Consider the following 24779-nt stretch of genomic DNA (forward strand, 5'->3'; position numbering starts at 1 on the left):
AGCCCCAGCCCAGCCAGCACCATTCCCACCTTCCCATTCCCCCAGCTGGGACCATCCTCACCTCCCCATCCCAGCTGGGATCATCCCCATCTCCCCATCTCCATAGCCCCAACCCAGCCAGGACTATCCCTACCTCCCCACCCCGCACCCTCATCCCAGCCAGGACCATTCCCAGCTCCCCATTTCCATACCCCCAGCCTAGCTGGGATCATCTCCACCTCCCCATCCCATCTGAGACCATTCTCACCTCCTCATCCTATCCGGGACCATCTCCACCTCCTCAGCCCACACCCCCAGCCTAGCCGGGATCATCTCCACCTCCCCATCCCATCTGAGACCATCTCCACCTCCCCAGCTCACGCCCCCAGCCTAGCTGGGATCATCTCCACCTCCCCAGCCCATCTGAGACCATCCCCACGTCCCCAGCCCATCTGAGACCATTCTCACCTCCTCATCCTAGCCGGGACCATCTCCACCTCCCCATCCCATCTGAGACCATCCCCATCTCCTCAGCCCACACCCCCAGCCTAGCTGGGATCATCTCCACCTCCCCAGCCCATCTGAGACCATCCCCACGTCCCCAGCCCATCTGAGACCATTCTCACCTCCTCATCCTAGCCGGGACCATCTCCACCTCCCCATCCCATCTGAGACCATTCCCATCTCCTCAGCCCACACCCCCAGCCTAGCTGGGATCATCTCCACCTCCCCAGCCCATCTGAGACCATCCCCACATCCCCAGCCCATCTGAGACCATTCTCACCTCCTCATCCTAGCCGGGACCATCTCCACCTCCCCAGTCCACACCCCCAGCCCAGCCGGGATCATCCTCATCCCATCTGAGACCATCCCCACGTCCCCAGCCCATCTGAGACCATTCTCACCTCCCCGTCCTAGCCGGGACCATTCTCACCTCCCCATCCTAGCCAGGATCATCCCCACCTCCCCATCCCAGCCGGCACCATCCCCCTCCCCCGCCCAGCTGCGCCCACCCCGCCCCCGCGCCCCGCCCCGGGCCGCGCCCGCTGCCGCCGGGGGCCGCCTAGAGCGCGCCGGGGCTCCGCGCTGCCCCGCTCCGCTCCGCTCCGCTCCCGCGATGGCCCCCGCGGCGCACGGCTGCGGCAGCGGCGCGCTCCTCGGCCGCTTCGGCGTCCTGCTGCAGGCGCTGCTGGCGCTGGGCGCCTTCAGCACCCTCATGCGTGAGTACCGCTCCCGCGGGGCCGGTTTTCCCCTCGAGCGCGCAGCTCCGGTGCCTCCGGCTTGGCTCTGCTTGCAGGAGCAACTGCTCGGTCGCCTGTAAGAGTGTAATGACGGGTGAAAACTAACGCTGTGAGCCAGTGTTGTGCCAGCGAGAAGGTGAGAGAATCCGACCGAACTAGCGCTGGCCTCAGGTTGAACGCTGCTGGCGTTTCCCTTAGCTGAGTTGTGCTACTGCGTGTTTTCACTTTGCTGAGGCTACAAAGTGGTTAGGGTTTGAGAGGCCTAAGAAGGAGGTTGCTCAGCCTCAAAGGAAGAGATGCGCGTGCTAAAAATCCAAGATCTCGGTATCGGGAGGTAATTCAGCAGCACAGGGCTGCCCTTAAATTATAATTGTCTTGTTACTTATTGTGAAGGGATGGTAATGATACAAAGTGGCTGAGTAGTGAGAAGAGAGATGTGAGGGGACGCTAATAAGAGCTGGGATAACCTGTTGCTCCGTGCTGTCTGCGTTCACAGCAATGTGTGAGTTGCTTAACCATTCAGTTAAGTGATTTGGCACAAATGGAGCAATGAGGCAGACTTCAATCTGTTTTCCTTGTGTGAAAACTTGTGACTGTGAACTGAAACTTCAGGTTCTCTGGTTAAGTAGTCCCTTGCCTGTTTCTGGAAAACCCTTTTGAAGGCAGAACTCCAGAACTGTGATTGTAACCAGAAACCAGAGAAAGCTGCAGCAAACCTCTTCTGTGATAACCAGTAGCTTTTTCCAGTTGTAGTAGCCCAGTTCTAATGCTTTGCTGCCTGTATTTCACTGGGTATTGACAAGAAAAACAGGCTAACTTGGTCTTTCTGTTCATGTTATGGTGATTTGTGTGCATGCAGGTTAATTGATTGTAAACTCCATGGAGTGATCTCATAAAACCAGGTAATACTACCAAAATAGTCCCATGGCTGAGGGCTTCATAATCACTGAGAGCAAATCCTCAACTCCGGGCTACTGGTTTTAACCTCTATGGCGTAAGGCTACTGTTTCTTTGGACGCTAGCAGCCCCTTGGTTAAGGAGAAGCTGAAAGTTGACCGTATGTGGATTCACAGTGAATCCCCTCAGTGACTAAAACTGCAGAAGAATTGCTGGCTGGGGCACTAAAAGTAGATGTATTTACAACCCTGGGATCTCAAACACAGCATCTCTGGCTGCAGCAGGGCTGTCTGTCCCTAATTCACCCCAGCTGTTTCTCATCTATGCCCAATTTACACACTCCCTGCTGGAGACTTTCTCAGATCTGCCATTGAGGCTGTTTGCATGCTGACTCGTAGTGCATTTCAGTAGTAACAGGCTTACCAATGACCTTATGTTAACCAATAACTCCCCCCAAAGCAGCTTTTGGAGCTTTTGTGTGAACCATTCAGCTGGCAGCCTCCTGGGGAGGAGAAGGCATGAGCAGCTGTGGGGTGTGGGAGCCTCCTGAGCTGAAGCAGAATATGCATTCAGAGTCTAAAATGCTCCTGGGAACCTTGACTGCATCTTCACTCAAGCCCAGTGTGAAGCTGGGCAGTCACAGCTGAATGACTGCCTCGTCTAAGTCTTGGTACGCTGTCTGATTTCACTGGAATTGATGGTTGGCCCATCTTAATATTTTTTCCTTTCGTACTGTGGTGTTCTTGAATGTGTGTTTGTGATACGTATGTCTGATTTCTGCTTTAATGGGATGCTGTAGGCCAGCTTGCTTAGTCTTGCAGGTCAATGAATGGGTATTTAATTTTTACTAGAATGCAAGTCTGTGTATTATTGTTTTGCTATAAAGCTCAAGTTTGCCTTAGCTGTAGGAGAAGCCATGGCTAGAGAGCTACGCAGGTAGCATTTCTTCATTATGCCTCTAACAAGCTGTTTCCAAAAGAAACATGGTCAAGCATAACAAGCTTGGTGGGGGAACTGTATTGTGGGAATTTCAAATGATTTGTATTAGGTTCAGACCTCTTGCCAGAGGAAAGTGATGTTCCTAGGGTTGTGTTGTGCATGCTGGTTTGTGTATGCCAAGATGCCTAGAAGAAGCAATTGGTCTAGAAAGCATGGATTATTATCCTGTGAAAAGTCTCACCTGTTGAAAATCGGCCTTTTTCAATTTTCGTAGTGCTGTTGAATTGGAAATCCAGTTACAGCTCTTCAACTGTGAGGTATGAAATGGGGAAATAGTCTTTTAAAAACAACAAAAAAAAAAAAAAGAAGAAATTTGATCAGGGAAAGTTTCAAGAGTGTGTAAATACTATACAGAGGACTTGGGAATCTTGAAGAACTCAGGCTAGCTATAAGGTGGTGTTCCCCCAGCACTTGTACATGGGGCGTGCTCACAGAGCATACAGCTACAACATGGACAGTCACTAATATAGCCTATTCCAGGATGGGTACGATTATATGCTGTTAGTGGAAGGGTTTCTATCCCTGAAGTTGTCTTCTGTGGGTCTGGAAAGACTACTTCCTGCCAACCTGGTGGGAGAACCCAAATACACATGAATTGGCTGGTCTTATGCATTGGTCTGATTGATTATCAGCCAAATGAAAGGAGAAAGCATGTTATGGTTATCTCAGCTGCAGATGCTGGATGTGACTTGAAGGTTGAATCCTTGCAGTTGCTGCTGTTCAGTTTAAACCTGTTGCAAGGAGGGGGCTGTAGGCCAGCAGGAGGTGCCAAACTTGCAGCCTGGAACAGCAAATCCTTCTGGAATGAGGGAAGCTCTTAGAAATCTTAGCCACAGCTGCCTTTGTAGTTGGACTGGAGTGCAGAAGCAGAATTTAGGAGTTCAAAGATCTTTTTCCATTGTGAAATGAAAAAACTTTCCTTGGAGCTGGTATATTTGTCTCTTACCCCATGACAAACAGTGCAGGGGGGCACCTAAGGCCATTTATTACTCTTCTGAATTTCTCTGTCCCTGCAGCCCTCTTGAGCTCGTGAGTAAAGTTTGGTAACACTTGTGCTGCAGGTGCCAAAACATGCTTAACTCTTTCCAAGAGTTCATATAGCTAGGTGGGGAGAGTTGTACTGGGTTGAGCTCCATACTCCTCTTCAAGCAGTGAAACCTGGATTTCAGCTTGCCTTTTGTGAATGGACCTGTCTAATGTGACAGTAGTGGCCCCAACAACTCCATTTGCACGTCACTGCGAAAGTTCTTTAGCACATCTTGCCTTGAGCTTACACTAAGAAGACAGTGTTGCTTGTGTTTGGGAGCATGATACTGGATCTTCCAGGTTGGACCTGTAGTGATGGAGGTGACCTATAGCAATGAGGGTAACATTTTACAATTCTGGTCTGAATAGTTCGTCTCAAGGCAGGATCACAGAACTGGAGTCACAAACTGACTCAAAACAAGCAGTGAATCTCTGGGTTGTGGTGCAAAATATCTGGTGAAGAATGTAAACACTACTCCCTAAACTGTGTATTTACTTGGTTCCCAAGCTAATTATTGCAAGGAACCGTGGGCTTAACTGCTGACCTTGCAATGCATTTTTCTCCAGGATAGCGCGTTACTGGCTAGGGAAAATGGGAGGCAGTCTCCCAGTATGTGGACGTGTCTGAATTTTGGAAGAGTTTAGTGGAACCAGCACTAATTATCATCTTGATCAGATAAACCAGACTAAGTACCTTGCTTCAGTGCAACTTTGAGTCAGTGCTGTGTTCAGGCTTGTTGCTGTACATACTTTGAATTACTGTGTTGTTTCTGTGCTTCACAATTATCCTGCGTCCTTACTATGTGGCGTTTTGACTTCTAAGCTGAAAATATCTCTTAAGGATGGGTGGAAGTGTGCATGTGTGTCAAAGGCAAAGAAATAAATGAAGGATATGTTCGGCTTCATGTTTGATCTATCCAGGCTTCCATGCTGTTCTGAAATAAACTTTCCCAGGACTTAAGAGCACTGCAGAACTTAGCAAGCACGAGACAGGCTCTGCTGACCTTACTTCTGATGTAAATGCATAACTGTGATTTGATGCATATTTAAATGGGAGCATCACCACTGCAGATGCCTTTTGTGGAGGAAAAACAAATTACAAAAGTGAACTTTCTCTCTGGAGGTGTGAAGTACAAGGCTTTGCTGACTGTAATAGTCAATTTACGTGCAAGTTTGTGGGTTAAAAACCTATGTGTGGCAGATGTCTTGAGACACAGTTTTCTTCTGCTTCAGTACATCTGAAAACTGGCTAAGCTTGAAAATACACGCTGTGCTTTGCAAGTTGGGAGGTCTGCAGAGGATTTGATGTGCTTAGTTAAGCCGAATGCAGCTTTTTACAAAGCTTTTGAATTTTAATTGTATTGACCTGTTCTTGGAAGCCACCTTTTTGTCAGCTAAATCAAGCAATGAAAGCTGTGTGCTAAATTCATGTTGTGAGGGTCCTGGTTTTGGAAAGGGATGAATGCGTTGGGTGAGCTGACAAATGAGCTCCCAGACCAGGACTGCTTTAAAAGTTATCCTTAACACAAAGACTGCAAAACACCTTGCTGAAGAGGTTCTATACCACAGGGGAACAAGTGATTTATAGATGACTTTCAACACTGTACAAGGGACATGACAGTGAAACTTGTCTTCTCTGGTTAACGGATGGAGCAAGTAAAGCTCTAAGGAGAAATCTGTTAAACTTTCAACTGTCTTAACAGTATGGTTATGAAAAACCTGTGAACTGTGACAATGTTTAAAGTGCCAATCAAGCTGTGTCACTTCATTCTTAAGGTTTCATTCTCTTAACGATATGTTACCCTGTGTTCTTGAGATAAATCACTTGATAAACAGGTTTTAAACAGGGAATGTTTTACCTGCAGCCTAGTGGAGCTCTGTGTTGAAAACTGCTTCTCTCAAGAAAGAGTTAAGAGACTCTCTGAATTTTAGCTAGGGCCCTGCCCCGAGCCAGATCTCCTGACGGATTTACTGTGACATCAGATACCTTGCCCAGTTCTCAACGTATAAAATGTGACTAATAGTTGTTATTTCAAGGTATGCTTTATGACCACCAGGCACTTGAATGCTGGGTGAGAGCCATAAAAATCTCCATAGAAATAAGACCCACGGGGGTGATACACCCTTCACTGCTTGAGGCATAGTTTGAAACTGAGACGCACTCCGAAAGCACTATGTGGCCTAAACTTGGGCTGTTCATGTGCCCAGATAGGTGGATGCTCCAGTCCTTGGTATTTCTCTGTAGGATGGGTGATGGGGAGGTGGTGCTGCTCTGAGGGTCTGGGTAAGGGTTCTGAGTGTGCTCTCTTGCTGGACTCTGGATAACTGTCAGGTTGGGTGAGGAGTAAAGATGTATGGGCTAAGTAGCTTCAGTAACTACACAAGAAAGGGGGAGAGGAGCAGCTATCGCACTGGATCTCAGAGTGTAGATGTTTTTGAAAAATAGAATGATTGCTTTCCTCTGCCCCCACATCAGCCTTGTAGCTCCAAAGCATGTCATCATGTAGGACTTAAAGACTTTCTGTGGGGCTGTTGCTCCAGCTGGGTACTGCTGTATGTCTAAACTTGCAGTTGGCACATGCTTCTCGTGCAAGTCAGAGCGCTCTATTACAGAAGAAACTTTCTCTGGAAGATGCTGTAGACTAGCTCAGCAATAGCTACTTGTCTTCAGTAGGAGCTAGTATCATCTTTGTTGTCCTCCTGACTTGTGTCCTTCTGACACAACAGTAATCCAGAGCATATCTTCTATTCCTGTTTCTTTCTTGAAATATCCTCTGCAGTTTTGCTACAGATGCTTATGTTCTTGAAGTGTGGGTATAAGGACATTTGAGAGGGACCTGGAATGACTAAATACATCTGGGGCACACTAGAGAATGCAAGTCACTGCAGTACTCTGATTCCTTAAACATTAATAGAACTCTTGCTGCTAAACTTTAAGAAGGTCCATGTCTTTATAACACTGTTTCTAAGAAACTGATTGAATCTCAAAGTGCAGTTACTGCAGCTATGCTGTATTAAAAAGCAAGGGGTCCCATATCTGTGGTAAAGATGGGAAACTGGGGCTAGGTCAACCTGACTTGCCATAGAATCATCTGTGCAGGTGATGAGAACAGATCCCAGGCCATCTACACCCTAACTCCTTGCTCTTGTTCACCAATTTCAACTTTATACTGTGAATCTCCTGCTGTATAGGTTCTTCATTTAAATACTCCCTTCTATCTCTTGAGTTTTTTTAACAGGCAACTAGTCTTGCTCTGTGGACCTTGTGGTGGATCTATGTTGTGAATCTTCCCAGCTCAGGCATGCACTTATCTTGTGAGCAGCATGTTAGCCAGTCTGTGTGAACAGTGGCTGCTGTTTCCTCCCATTGTGTCCCAGGTCAAGCTGTCTGAGTAGCTGCATGTTCAGGCTAAGAATAGTGCAGAACCCAGGCTTTTGGCCTCTGTATCCTGCATATATTGACTTCTTCCTGTCCAGGGCTTGGAAAAACCTGAGCCTGGGAAAGGGTGTGTCCTTCTAAATAGGTGGAAAAGTGTTATTGGAGACTACTGTAGATAAGCTCTCCCCTGCCCAGCCTCCGCTTATACTGTTTGCTTTCTGGTTCAGTAGTTCTGAGTTATTTCCCGTCTTTGCAGAAGAAAAAGTACTGTCCTTCTTGGTAATGTGATGTTGCCCTGAGATGGGCTTCCTGGCACTAGCGACTGCTTTATGGTAGGTAATCTAGCTAGCCCACCTTAAAAGGAGGTGACAGAGCAACTTGGGCGCAGAAGTCCAGTTTTTGGAGTATTTGTTCCATGTACCAACTCTGCAGTGCTTTCTCCAGTGCTGCTAATAGCAGGCTCTTCAGCATTCATCCTCTAGGGTCTATCACTGAGCTCAGTGTGCATCACACTTGGATCTCCAGTAAATCCAATCCTAGAGGTTTTTTCTTTTGAGGTTTGGAAAGGAGCTGTCAATTTGCCTTTTGAAGTCTGTGGTTGATTGCAGACCGATCCTTCAAGGAGAAGGTATGGCTAAACAGTCAAGTGTGCCCAAACTCTTCCTAGGAAAATAAGCTGAAAATTAAGGGGGGGGGAGGGGAAACTTAATTGTAAAACCTTACTTAGGGGTCTGTTTTGCTAACCAGCAGTAGATTCCTTTAGTTTTCTAACTCTTTACAGATCTGTAATCAATGTCTCATCTCCTAAAGAAACTTCTTATATTTCAAAGGTCTTTATTCAGATGTCCAACTTCATCTTAGCCTGGTGGTCTTTGGGGAATTTCAAGTGTATACGAACTTTATTGTCCATAGCTGAATAGGAAAGGCCTGGGAGTATTTTGTTTCCTACTCTGCCTTTTTTTTTTTTTTTTTTTTTTTCCCAGCTTTGGGAAGGGTATTTCTCTTTCAAATTGTCACTCATCTTCCTTCCACTTTGCTTAACTTTATGACTTTTGTTAGTGGTAACCAGAGCCAAGTAGGGGGAGAGTGGTAATTTATGAGGACACTGATTCAAGAAGGTAGGCTGTCATCTCAGTGGTGCTTCACTCACTCTGAGGTAGTGGGATGGACCTTGGTCTTTTGACTGTTCTAGGAAGAGCTGTTTCCCATCTGCCTGGCCTTTCTCTTGAGATGTATTGCATCACAAGGCTGCATGGTCAGACAGCACCTTACCTCTATGCTGCTGCAGGGTGGTGCACTTTGGAGCAGTCTACATCCTTCAGGGCTAAACTCCTGATTGCTCACCCTGCGGTAGGCAGCTCAGCTGCAGATAGAAAGTCATCTTGGATGTACAAAACATCTGTAGTTAGTACACAGGATCATCAAGTGGCATAGGAGCTGTGGGGCTGCATTATGAACACCAGAGGACTGAATTTCATTGTAGAGAAGTGAGAGGGGCTGGTTCTGAGTCTGTATTGGGTTGTGAGACAACACTTCAGTGCTATTATTTTCTAGGAAGATATGTTTGAATGTAGCCCTTGTGTAAGGGGAAAGTATTTCTTGTGAGTTTTGTGTGAAGCTTTTGAATAGTGATACCATGAGCTTCCTTTTTTTTTTTTTTTTTTTTGTTCTGGAAGACCACTTTTGGAGTCTTTCCAAAGGAAATGCATTTCTGCCATTACAGTGTGAACTATTTTACTACTAGTAACCACCCTCTTTACTGTTCTTTGAAGCTGCCTTGAGTATGAGGGGTTCAGCTTTGCTCTGCCCAGCATCTCGTGTCAACCTGTGGAGTTTGCTGCAGAAGTATGTATCATTTATTGTGTTTTTGCTATTGAAGGGGAAACTGACTTGATGCAACTCCCAAATTTGTTCTTCCTCAGAGCACTAGATAACTCTACTTTGTGCTAAAAGGTGCAACTTGGTAGGCTATCAGTATTAGTTTCCCATGCACTGCATTTCACGCTTTCTATCTTTCAAGAAAGCATGGGGCACTGGGAGATCTTAAGTCTATTACTTGACCAAAACTTTCTAATTCTCTGACCCCATGTGGGTGCAGTGGTAGTGCTTAGAGAATCTTCATGCTTGACTGGCAACACTTCTGCAAGATCTTCTGAAGTTTCAAAGGATGCTGTCTTTCATGCTAACATCTGATAACTCCAGGCCTAGGTGCTTTTTGAAGACCTTGGATGGTTTTCCATCCTCTCTTCCCACACGCAGTTACCATTACTCATCCCATCTCCATTATTTCAAGCCCTACTTGAGCTTTTGAAGAGTGACTGTAAGTGTAAGCGCTGGGACTGGACAGTGAACAGCCAGTGAGGTACAGAGCATTGCTTGGAGCACAGGATCTGTCAGCAAAGCTTAACAAGGAGGATAATAAAATAACTAAAAAGTTCAGGCTTCTGGAACTGACTGGCTCTAGGTTGTGAAGGCTTAGTCTGGCCTAACAGAGATGGGATTTTAGTGTCTTAAAGCTTTGTTTTCTTCATGTTTCTGATTCGTTTCTATGTGTTCAGATTTGTTTTTCAGAAAGTCCACTGGCATTCAAGTTTTTAAACTCACTGTAAAGATCCTGAAAGAGTCAGTCTGTAGTGACTTGATATTTTGAGCACTGTGCTTAAGAGCTAAAGCGATTGCTTCGAGAGCATCACGAGCTCTGAACAATCTCTTCATTGACTTCTGTTCTGCTCGCTTTATATGTCAGCATTTCCTACTACCAACATGATTGCTCAGCTGTGCTCTTTCACTCGCTACACTTGTGCTGTAGAGCTTCTGATGTGCTTCCCTGCATCAAAATCAAAGGACAGACTCTTCTTATGCACACATCTCTGATCTCATACTGGTTCCTTATCTTCCAGGGCTCACTAAATGATCTGAACTGTGAACTGTTCCCATCCAGAGAAGTCCAAACAAAATGCAGATGTTATTGGACTCTTAACTACTGCTCTTGGGTAATTTATTTTCAAGTAGCTTGCCACCGAGTTGGCACTAAATATGAGCTGCCAAAGCAAATCTGATTTCCATGAGGCAAATGGAGCTGAGACTTGACTTGAACATGTTGCGAACACCCAGACTTTACGCAGCTAGTGGAAATGAGAGCTGAGGCCGATTCCTTAAGCTTCCCTGCTTTAAGCTAACTCTGGAACAATTATTCCCAGCCTGTATTTAACTTTTGGGGTTCACTGCTTCTCTTGACATTGAAACATATGTTTGAAAGCTACTCTGTGCCTTGACTGATAATTTCTTCCCCTTAAATTCCCCCCAAAATCTTTTTAAATAGCTTCATGTGAATTTTACTTGATGTGTTACTCAAACTAGTTTGCCATTTAGTGGTGATACAGAGAGGTACCAAGTGAGATCAGGGCTCCTTATTGTATGCATATAACATGTTGACCAAGATCTACATCCCACATAGCATGTGGCTATGGGACACCTGTAGTTTGGCCTATCATGTGGTCTAGATGGCTGCCTAACTTATCCTTGCAGGTAGCCTGTAGTTTGGAAGTGTTGCTTCGCTGTAGAGGTGTGCAGTAACACTGCTGCTCTGCATCAAACAGCTTGATTTACATATGGGCAAAGCTGCAAAGGGAGGCCGAGTTAAAATATCGATGCAGTGGCTGTTGGCACTGCTGAGAAAAGACATTTCTATAGTCTATAATCTAATGAGATGAGGGGTTCTCTCCTTGACACACTAACTCTCAAACAAGGGGGAAAAAAATGAGTTACTCATGATCACATTTCTTGTTTGCTTGCTGCACGCATGAGAATGTACAGATTTGCTCGATGTTAAGGTTGGATTGGTCTGAAAAATGGTAACAACAAACTGCCCACAGTTGATGGAAACGGTGTTGACCCTCGTGAGCGTTGATAAGAAGAGCCAAGGGGGTGTTAGCCATCCTCAACCAGCTGAGTATGTGGCTGTGCAGCCCCCCAGGGCTGTTCAGGCAGCTGCTACCAGAGCCCTACTGTGCTCCCAAAGCGCAAAAGAAGCAGCGCTCCTTCAAAGAGGGTTTTATCAGCTCCTTGAGCTTTCAAAGACCTGGAACCACTTTTATGTGGATTTAACATCACCCGTAACCTCTGGGTCACAGCTACTGATCTACTCCGTTGCCTGTTTAAGCTGCAGTAATCTTGGCTGGCTTTCTGGTTGAATTCAGAGACAGCCTGCTGCAGCTTCGCACAGTAAATGCCCTATTAAGCAGTTAATTATTTCTCTATAATACTAGCTTTTATCTTTAATACAACAGTTTTACTGTCTTTGATAATTACACAGTCTCAGATAACTCTCTTAAATCTAATGAGGCATGACAAGCTATGTTCAACAAGGCACCACACCATTAACTTCTTACCTCTTACTTGTCATCTTATCGCACTGAATTACTGTATTTCTAGCCTGAATGGCTGTGGATACATAACATGTCACTTTTCATTAAGAAAACAATGAAAATCATCACTGATGCTTTTGCAGTCAGGCTAATGGTCAGCTGCCTGGCTTGGTGGCCTGCAGATGGGTTTAGCAGCTCCTCATCAGCATAGTGCTCTCTGCCTGGTGAGCTGAACAAGTTTGTTGGGTTCAGTTTATGTACTCCTGGCCAGCTGAGCAGCTTTGTTAGTCCATAAGTCTTTTGCCTGTGAATGGGTGAAATGTAATTTGCCTCCCTGGGGGAATCGGTGTTGAAAAAAAAGCTTGTTTCTGCTGATGGGGAGCAAACACTTTTGTAGTGATGTCAAGTATACTCATGTACAACTGGGATTTTTTTTCCCTCTCCAGGACAGACGGACAGCAGGGCTTCTAAGAGCACACAGTGCCCCCATCCCTGCAAGGAGTGAGGGGGGGAATGCACATGCCCTGGTGCTGACTCTACTTTTGGACCCCGAAGGTCTGTTTGCCTTCTGGCATGCGGAGCCTGCACAACTTGTGCTTTCAGGCTTTTTCCCTATGGAGCTGCAAGGCTTGCCAGTGCTGCGACTCCAAAAGCTGAGTTCTGATCTGCCAAAAAATGTGTGTTTGCACCACTGAGCAGGGGGAGAAAGTTTTGTCAGATTCCCAGTGTGGAGTAAGCTTCCCTGTGGGTTTTCATGGGATGCCCATGGGGCACTGTGGTGTGCCTGGACTAGATCATTTCTGGCTTTTAATAGGAAAGTTCCTACTTGGACAGAAGCTGTTAGCCTCTCTGATTTCACTTCCCGAAAGATCAACTGACTGGTGAAATGTAGAGAAAGCTGGGTAACAAATTGTGCCAAATGCTGTGCTGATGGGGTGCCTTAATCAGCACTGTTAGTGATCTAAAGTGGACCAGAGGGATTGCTTGTGCCTCCTTACCCCCCCCCCCCCCCCAAGGGGAGCAGGGAAACTCGTATCTAAAAGTGCATCTCCTTACACCGCTGATCCCTGTGGCTCCCACGGCTCTGCTCTCATCCATGGCACATTGGGTCCTGTCTTCATGTTACCATTAAGCCCTAGGAAGTGTCTTCATGTTCCAAGAACCCTCAGCACTGCAGAAAAGTCCCTTTTCTGGCTGTAAACTTGAAGGTGGCAGCAGAATATGTGTAGGTGGGACGATGAGGCAGCAGAAGCTGGATGGCAGATTAGCAGGATGGTGCGTGTTTGCTCTGGCTTTTGGTTGCTGCTTAAAGAAGCAGACCATAGTGCTCCAAAAATGAAGGCTTAGCGACACAGATTAACGGATTGTCCATCTGGGTGTTTGCAGGAATAGGCTGCTTGCACAGCGAGAGTGCTCATCCCAGGTGATCTACCCAGCAACTTTATTGGGCACTTCTGTTAGGTTTGTGAGGATCTGGCAATTAACACTTCCAGAAACAATCCCAAGGGTGTATACCGTAGCAGGGTTGTACACTGCACACTCAATCATACTTACATGTCCTGCTGCTTTTAGGCTTCCAGTTCCACTAGATGGCACCACCGAACAGTTGATCTGCACGTGTCCTGGGCTGGACTGTTGGGAACAGAGAGGATGTATTGAATTATTGTTTTTTCCATTCCGTGTTTTTCAGTGTATTTCTCATCTCCAAAAAAATATCACAGCTCGTTATTTTGATTCTGAATCCTGTTCAAGCTGGCAGCATGTTTGAGAACTGATTGTGATGGATTTAATCTGCTGTGCATCTTGAGCTCATTAGAGCCTTTGAGGAGGCAAGTTGCTTCAGCAGCTGAGTCAAGATCTGGGATGTGCAACCTCTGTTTCTTCCTGAAGTTTGGAGGCAGTATGACTGAGAAAGTGGTGGTAACTGCAGTGTCTATAGCTCTAGATGTAGCTGTTAACATCCATAGAATAACACAATGCCACCAAAACCACTTTATTAAGAAAATGAAGACTGGACTGACATTTAAACTATCCCAGATGATTTTTTTTTTTTTTTGTGTGTGTGTGATGTGGAACTTTTCCATTAGTAGCTATGAGTTGCACAAGGAAAGCATCAGTGCTCTGCCGGTTCTCCAGGACAAGTTAACTGGGACCCTCTGAGACACTTCTGCAATGCTGATGAACAGAATCAAGGAAGAAACAAACCTGCCTTTATCTACAGGTAGTAGCTGGAAAAAGCCCAGAGCAGCAACTCTAATAGCCAGCATAGGAGGACTCATGTAGATAAAGACACCCTGAAGGGCTGCAAAAAGCAATACCTTCTGAACCCATTAAAAAGAGTTGCTTCAAATATCTTTTTCAGGGCTTCTGGTGGGTGGTATCAGAGCCACATCTCTCGGGCTGTGCACAGCAGGCAAGCTCTCTGAGTTTAGAGGCAATATTACAGGGATGGCTGGATTTGGGGTGATAAAGGCTGGCTTTCTGTCCCATTCTGGCCAAGTGGAGTGCTGGTCTGCCTCTGGCAGGTTTTAAGCTTGAGGCTTCAGAAACTCAGTGTCATCACTCTCATCTTATTTCCATTATACTCCTGCAGCTTATGGCAGAAGATCTGTTTCACTGGCTAGCTTCTCCCCAGCACTTTTACCTGTTGCTTCACAACTTCTCCACATCGGTAGTTGGTTGACTTGCAAAATGCTGTGTAACAAAACAGTATTTTAATACTGCCTCCAGCTAGCTAGTACAGGTCTGAAGCTGTGCCAACTTGCAAGGCTTTAAAGTTTGGCACTGGTATCCTTATGCTAAAGGTATGGCAAGGTCCTGCTTTCTGAAGGTCATCTTGTCCAGGTAGCTGCAACTAGGAAATGGCTTTGTTGTGATGCTGTGGTTTGAAAAGTTAATGGACTCTTGGGCCACGTTGTTTGACTGTTACTACTATGATTTCATGTTTGACTGCAGAATTCACAAGGATGATGGATAGTGATGGACTTCTCCAGCCTCCCTCAGGCTGCTTCCCATGGTGTAAAACGCTGCGCAATTGAAGGGAGTGAGAAGTATGTGCCTACCTCCAAAAATAGCTCTGGTGTTTGACCTCCTGATTTGTGGGTGCATCCTTTGAGTCTGCATAATTTGAAGTCGGGTTCTTTGGTTCTGCTCAGCCTTAGACTGGCAAATGCTGAGGGTCCTCCAGATCTTTTTGACTGCTTTTGCATTGGAGATCAGCAATACAACTGGTATATTGGAGATGTATCAGTTCAGTTCTGCTGGTTAACCTAACCTCTCTAACCATTTCTTTGTAGTAAAACGATTTAAGGAACCAAAGGAAGAGAGACGCCCCTGGAGGATATGGTGAGATTTTTAATTTAGAGCTTAAAACACTATTATAGATGCATGTGTTTTCTTGGATCCTGCAGCCTCCTAGGCTCTCTGAATATCCCATGTTGAGTTATTAAATGAAACTGTGTATCTTCCCAGGGAAACCTTGATAGAGAAGCTAGTAATCCCTAGAAGTAAAAGCCCTGCCTTACTACTTCAGTCAGGCTTATTTTGCTGCAGGTGACTTGAACTGTTAGGTTATGGTCCTCTCCATTCTGCTGGTATAACCCCACATGACTAGTGTTCTAGACAGGATTTTTCTTCCTTAAGTGAATCACAGATAATCACAAAGTTAAGTTTATCATTTTGGTAATAGCCCCAACCCAGCTCAGTTTCAGCCCAGACATGCGTTTGGCTGTGTTCTGGTGGAAGACAGCAGATTATGACTAGCTGTCAGCTTAGGACACCTATATGAAGCACCACTGTGCTATAAGATGTAGCAAGCTGACGGCACCTCTGCACCTAGTACTGGTCAGAGAAGCTGAGGCCGAGCTGGGCACTGGAGGTAGACTTCCCTTCACTGTGGTCTGAAAGTCACTAGTAAGTCTCATATGAAGGTTTGCAAGACTACAATGCTGGAGTGTGTGGGTTTTGGGGGGGGGGCAAAGGGGTTGGGACTTTTTTTTCCTTCCCAAACTACTTAGATCTGCCAAACTACAACTTTTCACCATGTGTGACTTGAGAAATGTGGATATCTCTTAGAGGAAAGTAGATCAATCCGGTGCCTTTGTTTTGGGTGGCTGCTGCTGATGTTCCAGTTCTGCTGGAGCCAGATCTTATTGCTTTTTTTTTTTTTTTTTTTTTTTCTTCAGGTTTTATGATACCTCCAAGCAGGCAATAGGTGCCCTCTTCATCCACTTTGCCAATGTTTTTCTGTCTGATCTCACTGAACAGGACCCTTGCTCTCTGTAAGTATGTGAGATGCTCGTGTTAATGTCCTGAATCTGTAGAAGGGGAGACTAAACATGTTAGAAAGTGTCATATATAGTAGAAACTGAAGCATTCGAAGTATTCCACAGGGTTAAATAGTGCCCCGCTTATTTTCAGGATTTGGATTGTCTTATGGTTTTTGCAGTTTCCTCGTCTGATGGAGATGGGGCAGGCTGTGACAGTGCCTTTCTGATGCTTAAAAGCACCTTGAAAGATACTGGCTCAGTGCTGCCATAGCCAGTGTAGTAGTTTCCCACACAACTGCAATAGTTAAATATGCCATTTATTTGTGTGCCTGCCTCTGCAGTTTGGCTGGTCTCAAAGGAACGCTGAGGATGCTTTCCTAACTGCATGGGTGAAGACCTTTATCCAGTGTAAAGATATCTTTCAAAACTTCAGTTGTATGTACACACTTGTGTTCATGTACTCCTGATTTGGGGTTTTTTGAGCTAGATGTTGCTACACTCATAGCCAAAGTCACCTTTTTCTTTCAGACCAGCTGCCTTGCAGCAAGGAACATAGTTGCAGAATTAACGTCATCCTCATTTGAATAACTTTTGAGGTCTTAGAATGCTACTTAAAACCTCCTGACCCAACCACTTTTGTATATATTAAAATGCTGCACCTTGATTTATATATATATATATATATATATATATATATATATTTTAAAAAACATTCACAGGGTGTGTTTTCCTGTGCTACTTGATTTGTAATTCTGAACCAGACAACTTAAAACTGTCCTTGGACTTGAGGCCCTTGTATGTATCTTTCCTGTGACAAACCACCAAGAGCCATGTATTTGTATTGGAGTACTCCAATTTCAGCAGCAGAACACTTCAGTAAGCCAGTCCGAACCTTAGGTTATAGCAAATCCTAATATCATCTTTTCAAGGTGGATATTGAAAGCAGATCATCATTTGCTGTGTCTTTATCCTCAGGCTCTATCGAGTACTGGAAAAGGACGCGTTACTGTTCATGCCTGTAACTATGCTTGGTATTTTCCTTACACTATAGAAATCTGGCCACATCTGGCAGAAAGACTGCAAAACCTGATGAACGTTTTCTGGACAGCTTTCTGAGTTACAGATACTTTTTCTGGAGTTTGTTAGAACACTATACCAAAGCCTTGTATCAGAGCCTGGACCCTGCAGCCACTGGAGAATCCCTGCAGGTCCCCTGCTCTCTAGCACTTTTTCCTCACGGGGCTTAAATATCCAAAGCTGCAAGGCAAACTCATCAGGCACAAATCATCTGGTGAGGATGGGACTTTAGTTCCTGGATTTGCAGCAGGGACCCTGAAGCGGAGGCTTTTGGAGATCCCAGGTGCCTGCTGACGCCTGTCCCAGAAACAGTCAGCCTCATGGTCTGCAACCTGGAGATGCTCCAAATGGCAAGGCAGCCCTAACAGCACTGCTTTCTGGAGAACCGTGGAGTTGCACAGTAAATGAGCTGGGCTGTTTCTGCTGCACACTTTGCAGAGCAGTTGTAGTGCCCAACAAGCTAGCTTTATTTATTTCCTCTAGGAAATTCCAAAAAGGTTCGGTTATAATTCTTGGAAACTTTGATTCATCCAAATGGAACAGAAGATGCTGTAAACAGGTTATCTCTTTCTTGGCTAGTCTTGCTTAGAGTTACCCCAAAAAGTATTTAATACTGTATGAGCAAATGAGTAAAGACAGGGAGTTGGTGGAGCCTACTCCCTTCTCTGCTTAACAGACTCTTAACTAAGAAACTGCTGCTGTTCTTGGATTTACTCCATATCCTTACCAGTAAAATAAAGGAGGAGAGCATGGACTGGTAAGTGGAGACTTTGAGATTTGGAGGGGATGGGGAGGAAGGAGACTGATGGTTTCCCATATTGAAATAATAGGTCTTGACTGTTTTGTGGAGATTTAAGAACACAGCCAAAACCTGAATTCTGAAGCTTTACAAGGTGGATTTTTCTTCTGCTCCTAGCTATCTCATTAATTTCATCCTTGATGCCACGCTGGGGATGCTGTTGATCTGGCTTGGTGTGAATGTTGTTTCCTGGATTGTGCAGCATCGGAAGTACACGTACCTGGTCTTTGGAGAATACGGTAGGTCTCAAAACATCTCTACCACAGTCTTCTCCCTCTAACCAGCTGCTTGGGCAGTGCTGCAAAAAGGTGACTCACTTGTTTTCAGTTATCTGTTTTTCTTCAAGGAGCTAGTCGAGTGTTAGCAATAGTGTGTTAAATGCTAGGATGTCACTAGGTTGCAAATGTTTGTGCCTGCTGCCTTGCCAAGCAAACTTGGGCATAGTAAGTTGGTGGAGGCAGGTTGAACACTTCTGGGAAAATAATATACCCCTGGAACATGTGTACAATAAGCTAAAAGATTTTTTTTTAGGCCAGTCTCTTGGTTCAAGACATGCAGTTGTTGCTGTATTTGGTTAGGGCTATGGTAGGCATAAGTGGGATATAGTCTGGCTCCAAAATTCAATTATCAAATGATTTATGGTTTCCCCAGTTGATGTTAAATACCAGGTTTAAGTACTCCTGAGCCTGACAGCCTTTTTCCTTCAATTCCTGTCTTGATGAGGGGGAAAAGCATGTTTCAAAAGCCTTTCTCAGACAGCCCCACTAGAGGGTAGCACTTCTCTTTCTAAAGAGGAGAGCCAGCTTCAAGGAGAAGAGTGCTCCTCAGGGGAAGGAGGAAAAGCAAATTAGCATTTCCACTGTTTTACATTGTACCTAATTTAAAGATCAGTTCAACCATTAACTTTAGAAGATGCATCCATTCATACAAATCACTTTCTCACCTTTAAGACCTTAATCACCAAGTCTGTTTTCCTGAAGATAGCCTTATACCCTTAAATTTTTAGTATCTGGTTTAATAACTGAGCAGGTGAAACTCAGACCAGAATGGAATTAGCATGAAGAACTTGCTGAGCTCTTAATCAGGCTGATGTTCAGCATATAATCGAAGTGCTGCACCCAGGTAAATGCGTTTTGGCACTGGATGAAGGGTGAGGCTGATCTGTGAGGCTGCAGAAACAGCTACAGATTGGGAATGAGATGAGAATAGATGAGCTAAAACAGGGAACTTGGGCAGGTCAGGCTCTGAATGCTTCTGTATAGACCTGAGTGGCTTTAAAGTCTACCATGGTCTCCAGAATAACTTCATGCAGAGGAAGTTCAACATTCTTACAGCTTGCATTTGATGGCAACTGTTGTTCCCTCTCCCCAACCTCTCACATTCCTCCAACCCTCCGAGTAGCTCTTTCTCAAAGAGTTAAGGAGCTGAGAACAGAGCACTGAAGTCTTTCAGATAAACCAAGAATATCTGGATTCCTTAGTTTAGAGAACTGGTATTTTTCCCTTTTGAATGATAAGGACTCTAAACCCTGCCACAGCTTCAGCTCCAAGTGCCACGTCTACATTTGAACAGAAGCGAAGTAGTGTTGACATGTATTGACGGCTTGCTTTAACCTTGCACAGCAGTAATGAACTTCCACTGAGCTGCAGCTTTCCCTTCTGGAAGGCTGGCTTAGACTACAGAAACAGTTTGCTCGTCTGAGGAAATCTTGTATTCATTAACAACAAAAATAAGCCTCTGCGCTTGTTGAAATTCAAGCCCTTATTCAAGGGCTGAATTATCTCATCCACTGCACTCTTGGTGCAGGCTTCTGGCTAAAGAGACTGCAATGGAAAAGTTAGATAGAAGTCAAGTGGCATGTCCAAATTGCTGCAGGGCTGAGGAAGCAGGACTCTGGTATCCTCATCTAGTTTGTTAGGCAACTTCCAAACCAGTTTGGAAGATGCCAGTAAACTTGGTACAGTCTGATACAGGCTCCAGAAATACTGATTCATTTCCTGTGCTAATTGCTGTACCAGATTTTCCCTTGATTTCTTTAAGTATCCCAACAAACAGAAGCCCATCTTGCAAAGGAAGAATATCATGAAAGCACAAAATCTGTTGTGCATCGCTGCTCCAACCATCTGAGCAAGGCTGCGTCTTCCTCCAATGTAGTCAATGTTAATCTGTCTCTGCAAATATGCTGCATTTGGTTTGCCTGCTCCAAGGCACCATGCACTTTTTCGCTGAGTGATTGCAATAGCTGGATTAATAGAGAAATAATGCTTTCCTTTCCCTCCTCTTTGCATCTACAACATTTAAACAGAGGGTTAGAAGAGAAACCTCTGGATCACTCTCAACCCCTTCTAGCACTTAGGAAAACGGTTTTGTGACATCTTTGTAGCACTTAGGAAGATGTTTTGTGACATCTCTGAGCCAAGCAGTCTCTCAGCAGAATCTGTTTTAAGCAAGTTCCTAGTACTTTGCTTCCAGAATCTGCTCGAGAGCCTTCTCTTCCTTAGTTCAGAGGCCTATGTTTGTTGGGACATTACACAAACCTGGCTAACAAACCTGGCTAACCCTAACCTGGCTTTGGGAAACGATATTGGAGAGTCACTTGGATTGAGCTGGACAAGAGGGAACTAAATCCTTGCTTAAAGTTTTGCATTAATAAGAGGAACCTGTTGCTTGGCTGGTATCTGCAAGGTAGATTCCAACCTGCGGAGGAAAAGTAATAGCTCGTAAGCAACCAGCTCCCCAGAAGTGACTGTTAAGAGAAATTTATTATCTTCCAAAAATGGAAGACTTCTATATGAAGTCAGCAGTTTCTGGTGCCTAAAGTCTTAGCCAAAGATTGCTGTAGCCAGGAAAGACCTGGTTTTAGCCAGTGGAAAGTCAGATTTCTATTTACTTGTGTTCCTCCATCTTTGCCTACTCTTGATTGCTTCTGTATTCAGCTTTAGACTGCCTTTAAGTATAGAAAACTGCATTAGAAAAGGCTATGCTGTCTTCTGAAGATGATTAGCTGCTAAAATCAAAGATTGGAGGGGGTTAGTCTTTGCCTTGGTTTGAATTTGCTTTGGAGAATGGTGGTTGTCTTATGTGTTTGAAGCACTAGCTTGGCCAATATGCTCCATGAATACTCCTTGCACCGTTGCTCTACCAGGGTAACAGCAGGCTGTGCTTATAGGTGCTCTCTCTGTAGGTGACTTTTGCAGGTAAAAGAATGGAGCAGAGCTTAAGCTGGTTGTCAGCTGCAAGGATGTTGGGTAAATGGATACCTGAGGTCTTGGAAATGCTGCTGGGTCCAGTACAGGCAGAAGTCGGAGCCTGCAGACAGCAGCCTGGTTCAGCTTCGTGCTCAATCTCCAAACTACTCCAGCCATCTTCTCCTCCTGTCCCCTGGCAATGCGCTGCTCCTTCAAGGGAAACATCTCTTATTAGTTGTGGTATCCTGGCATTGCAGATGCAACTGCTGCCCAGGTGACCAAAGAGGAAGACAAGGACAATGTGTACAGACCGAATGGAAGGTCTCTGCCTTTTGTAGCTGCTTAGAGGCAGGATCTCTTGTCCACAACTTGCCTTCAAACCATCTTTGAGAGGCAAATAGTGAAGGCTATTGCTAACATCTGAGATTATATTCACTGTAAAGTGATCAAATAGCTAAAAGAAATACTGGAGTATTTCAGAAGTAAGACTTCAGAGGTAAACAAACATAGTGAATTCACCCCGAGGGATGCTCTGCAATATGAGTAAAATGCTAAAGAGAAGCATTAAGGGAGTGATAAGGAAAAGTGGGTATTCATGACTGAAAAGGCCTCTCCAGTGCCTGTCTGGATACACACTGCATACAATTCTGTAGCTGTGGTCCCTGACTACTGTGTCCTGCTAGTTCACTGTCCGGAAATGGAAAGGCATGCTGGTTGGAGGCCTCTGGATTCTGTTTAGTGGCCTGTTGAACTCTGCTGGTCAAATTTAGTTATAAGAGAATATGCTCTGTGCCAGCTGCTGAGTTTAACTGAGGACCTGTGTAGGCTGCTTTTGGCTCTGTTGTGGTATTGTACAAAATCTCCATAACAAATATTCCCACGTCCTGGAGCAGCCGGGGGAACTGGCTGCTAGTGCTTGAGGAAATACTACTGAAAATAGCTCTAACCTGAGGGGTTGTCTTATCCTCAACTCTTTTGACCTCTCCACTGCCAGGACCAGGAGGAAAGAGTAAGGAAATGGCTTAGGATCCTCCTCAAGTGGTTGAGTGCATGGTCAGGTCACCTGCTCTGAGCAACTGCCAAATTCTCAAGTCCTCCTGGATCTCACTAATAAGGAACAGCAGTTTTTCATGCTGTTATGATAGAAATATCTCCAAGGATGAAAGACCTAGAGCAGTGGTGTAACACCACAAACTGTGGGAACTGATTCGGCTGTATGTTCATCCTTAGTTCAGGTGCAGAACATACCAGAGAGGGTCCTGGATGTCAGCAGGAATGACTGGGCTCATCTGACTGCACTGACTCCAAAGTGTCCTGCCTGTAACTGGCACAGTTGCTGGTCAGATCTGAAAGTGCGCACTTCAGTAGTTCACATGCTTTACTGCTATTTCATACCCTGCTCTTTATGTGGAATATAGCAGTGATTATTAGATCTCCTTGTTTTAGAGCTACTATTTAAATAGCTCTTCATTAAGATTTTCTGGTGACTTATTTCTACCCCCACCATGTCACCCTGTGCCCCTTTAAAAGTTTTCAAATGTTTACTCTTCCTCAGTCTCCCTGTACCCTCTGCTCTGGCTGTGGTTAAATTCTTTCCTACCTGCTCGGTGCATGCGTAGTCCCTGAAAGGCAGTAAATAAAGCTGTCTGGCAGTAGCATGTGGGTTTTGCTGACAGCTTGGTACATTAGACAGCTGGGATTAAAAATAATCCTGTTGTGTGGTAACAACTCGAATATCTCAAGCAGTGCTGCTTTTGCTGGCTTTGGGCTCTGCGAGTGGTTGGACTCCCACACACAAGTGGAATATGTGAGACGTGAATGTTTGTGCGAGGCTGCTGCAGGCACCGGTGATCCTGGGTTTGCATCAAGGAGATATTGCCAAAGGTGGGAAGGAAGGGCTTGTGAGTGCTAGCAAGCCCAAATCTGGGATGTGGCATTGAACTCTGAACAAAGCCACTTGATTCAGAGCAGAGCAAGTGTAGAGAAAATGAAGCTGAGGTTTTGGACCCTGCTGAAGGAGGATGGACTAAATGAAATGATTGCATCCTTCAGGATGGCAGCTAAGGGATATATGTGTTTCTGTTATCGTGGGAGATAGCTATGAGAAGGGTTGAGCAAAGAATTTTAATTAAGTTAAAAGGACAACTTTTGGGGTAGAGCTGGCATGTAGAACTGAAAGGTCCTGAGTTACCTTCTATTAGAACTGCAGGCAAGAAAATTTCCTTGCTTCAAGAAGCTACTCAGAGTATGACACATGACTTCTCTAAGCAGGAGATGTGTTACAGAGGCCAAGAAGATCCTTTGGACCTGTTCTCTGTTGCCAGAGAAGTGAAACTTTGGCCACTGCAAAGAGAAGAATCCATCTCTATTGGGTTTTGTCCTTTTTGTCCTTTGCTTTTTGTCAGCAAAATTTAGCTGGCCATCTTGTATAGAGGAAGCAGCCTTATAGGCACTCATCTGGTTTATCTGATTGAAATGCTTGATATAAGAAATTCTTTCCTGTTCACAGAGCAGAGTACCTCTAGGCAGCATTTGGTCCATTGAAGATTTAGTGTTCTGTCTAATGGTGCCTCTGGCCATCTCTGAGCCATGGGAGGAAGCACCTAAATGAGGTGCCACGTTAGCTGAGATCAGTATGAGTTTTCATGCCTTGCTTCCTAACTGCAGAAGGAAGAGGAGATTTGGCTGTACTGTCTTTTGGCTTGTCCAGGGCCTGCACTGAAGGCTCCTTCTTCCCTGAAGACATGTCAACAGACAATTGCTTGTATGCTACTGGCACTAGTCAGTGGCAAGTTAGACTTGTGTGACCACCATTCTGTTGAACCAGTAGTCCTTGTATGGTGTCAAATCCACCGAGGTAAGAGGAACACCAACTGAGCTCCTTAGTGAAAAGAAAACAAGTCAGTCTGTTTATAGCTCAAGTCATCCATATGGCCCCTTGGGCGATGCTGCTGTTTCATATTCCTCTGTCTAGAGTTATTTTGGTACTGAGCAGCCTCCTGTCCTTGGGGGCACAAGACGCAGTAAAAAATAACTGCAGAGAACCCTCTGATCTTCCTGCCAGAGGCTGGAAATAAAGCCCTGTTTAATTCTGTGCTCCTGAGCAGATTCCTGTGCAGAAATGTATCTTCCCATGGTCAGAAAATAAAGGTCACAACAAAAAAAAGAAAAGGTTGCAAAACAGTAGCAACTTGGAGCTGCTGAAGGTGATAGAGCAGGTGGCCAAATGAGTCCCCTAAAGTCTGTGGGTCTCTTCTTCCTTCCTTCCATTGTGGGCATTCAAGAGGTGCTCATCGGCCTCTAAATGTGGAGAGTCACAGCATCTTTAGGTGAAGCAGGAAGGACCAAAAGGAGAAATGTGAATATTTGGAGCTCTGTGCTGGGATGTCATGAGTAGTAAGTAGCACAGATCTGTCCTGCTGGTAGTGCATGTTTGCTGTACTATTTCATGTGCCCACACTTAGCTTGTGAAGCTAGCCTAATGAGACAAAAACATCTGAACTTGGGAAGACTGGGGTTCTCAAACAGAAGGTCAAGGTGGGATCTTGCTGTTGCATAG

The 24779-nt window shown here is 45.1% G+C and overlaps 1 protein-coding gene across 2 annotated transcripts in view; it reads left to right on the forward strand.

The window, feature by feature from the left end:
- Positions 1 to 1066: 1066 nt before the first annotated feature.
- LOC134150911 (store-operated calcium entry regulator STIMATE-like) overlaps positions 1067 to 24779 on the forward strand; it is a 37557-nt gene continuing 13844 nt past the window's right edge. For both annotated transcript variants that reach the window (XM_062595115.1, XM_062595195.1), the window contains exons 1-4: positions 1067 to 1199; positions 15185 to 15233; positions 16073 to 16168; positions 18150 to 18271. In XM_062595115.1, coding sequence (XP_062451099.1) covers positions 1097 to 1199; positions 15185 to 15233; positions 16073 to 16168; positions 18150 to 18271 — 370 coding nt within the window. In that variant the 5' untranslated portion in view covers positions 1067 to 1096. The remainder of the gene's footprint in view (positions 1200 to 15184; positions 15234 to 16072; positions 16169 to 18149; positions 18272 to 24779) is intronic.

Source organism: Rhea pennata, chromosome 1 (assembly GCF_028389875.1).
Source record: "Rhea pennata isolate bPtePen1 chromosome 1, bPtePen1.pri, whole genome shotgun sequence".
Taxonomy (NCBI): Eukaryota; Metazoa; Chordata; class Aves; order Rheiformes; family Rheidae; genus Rhea; species Rhea pennata.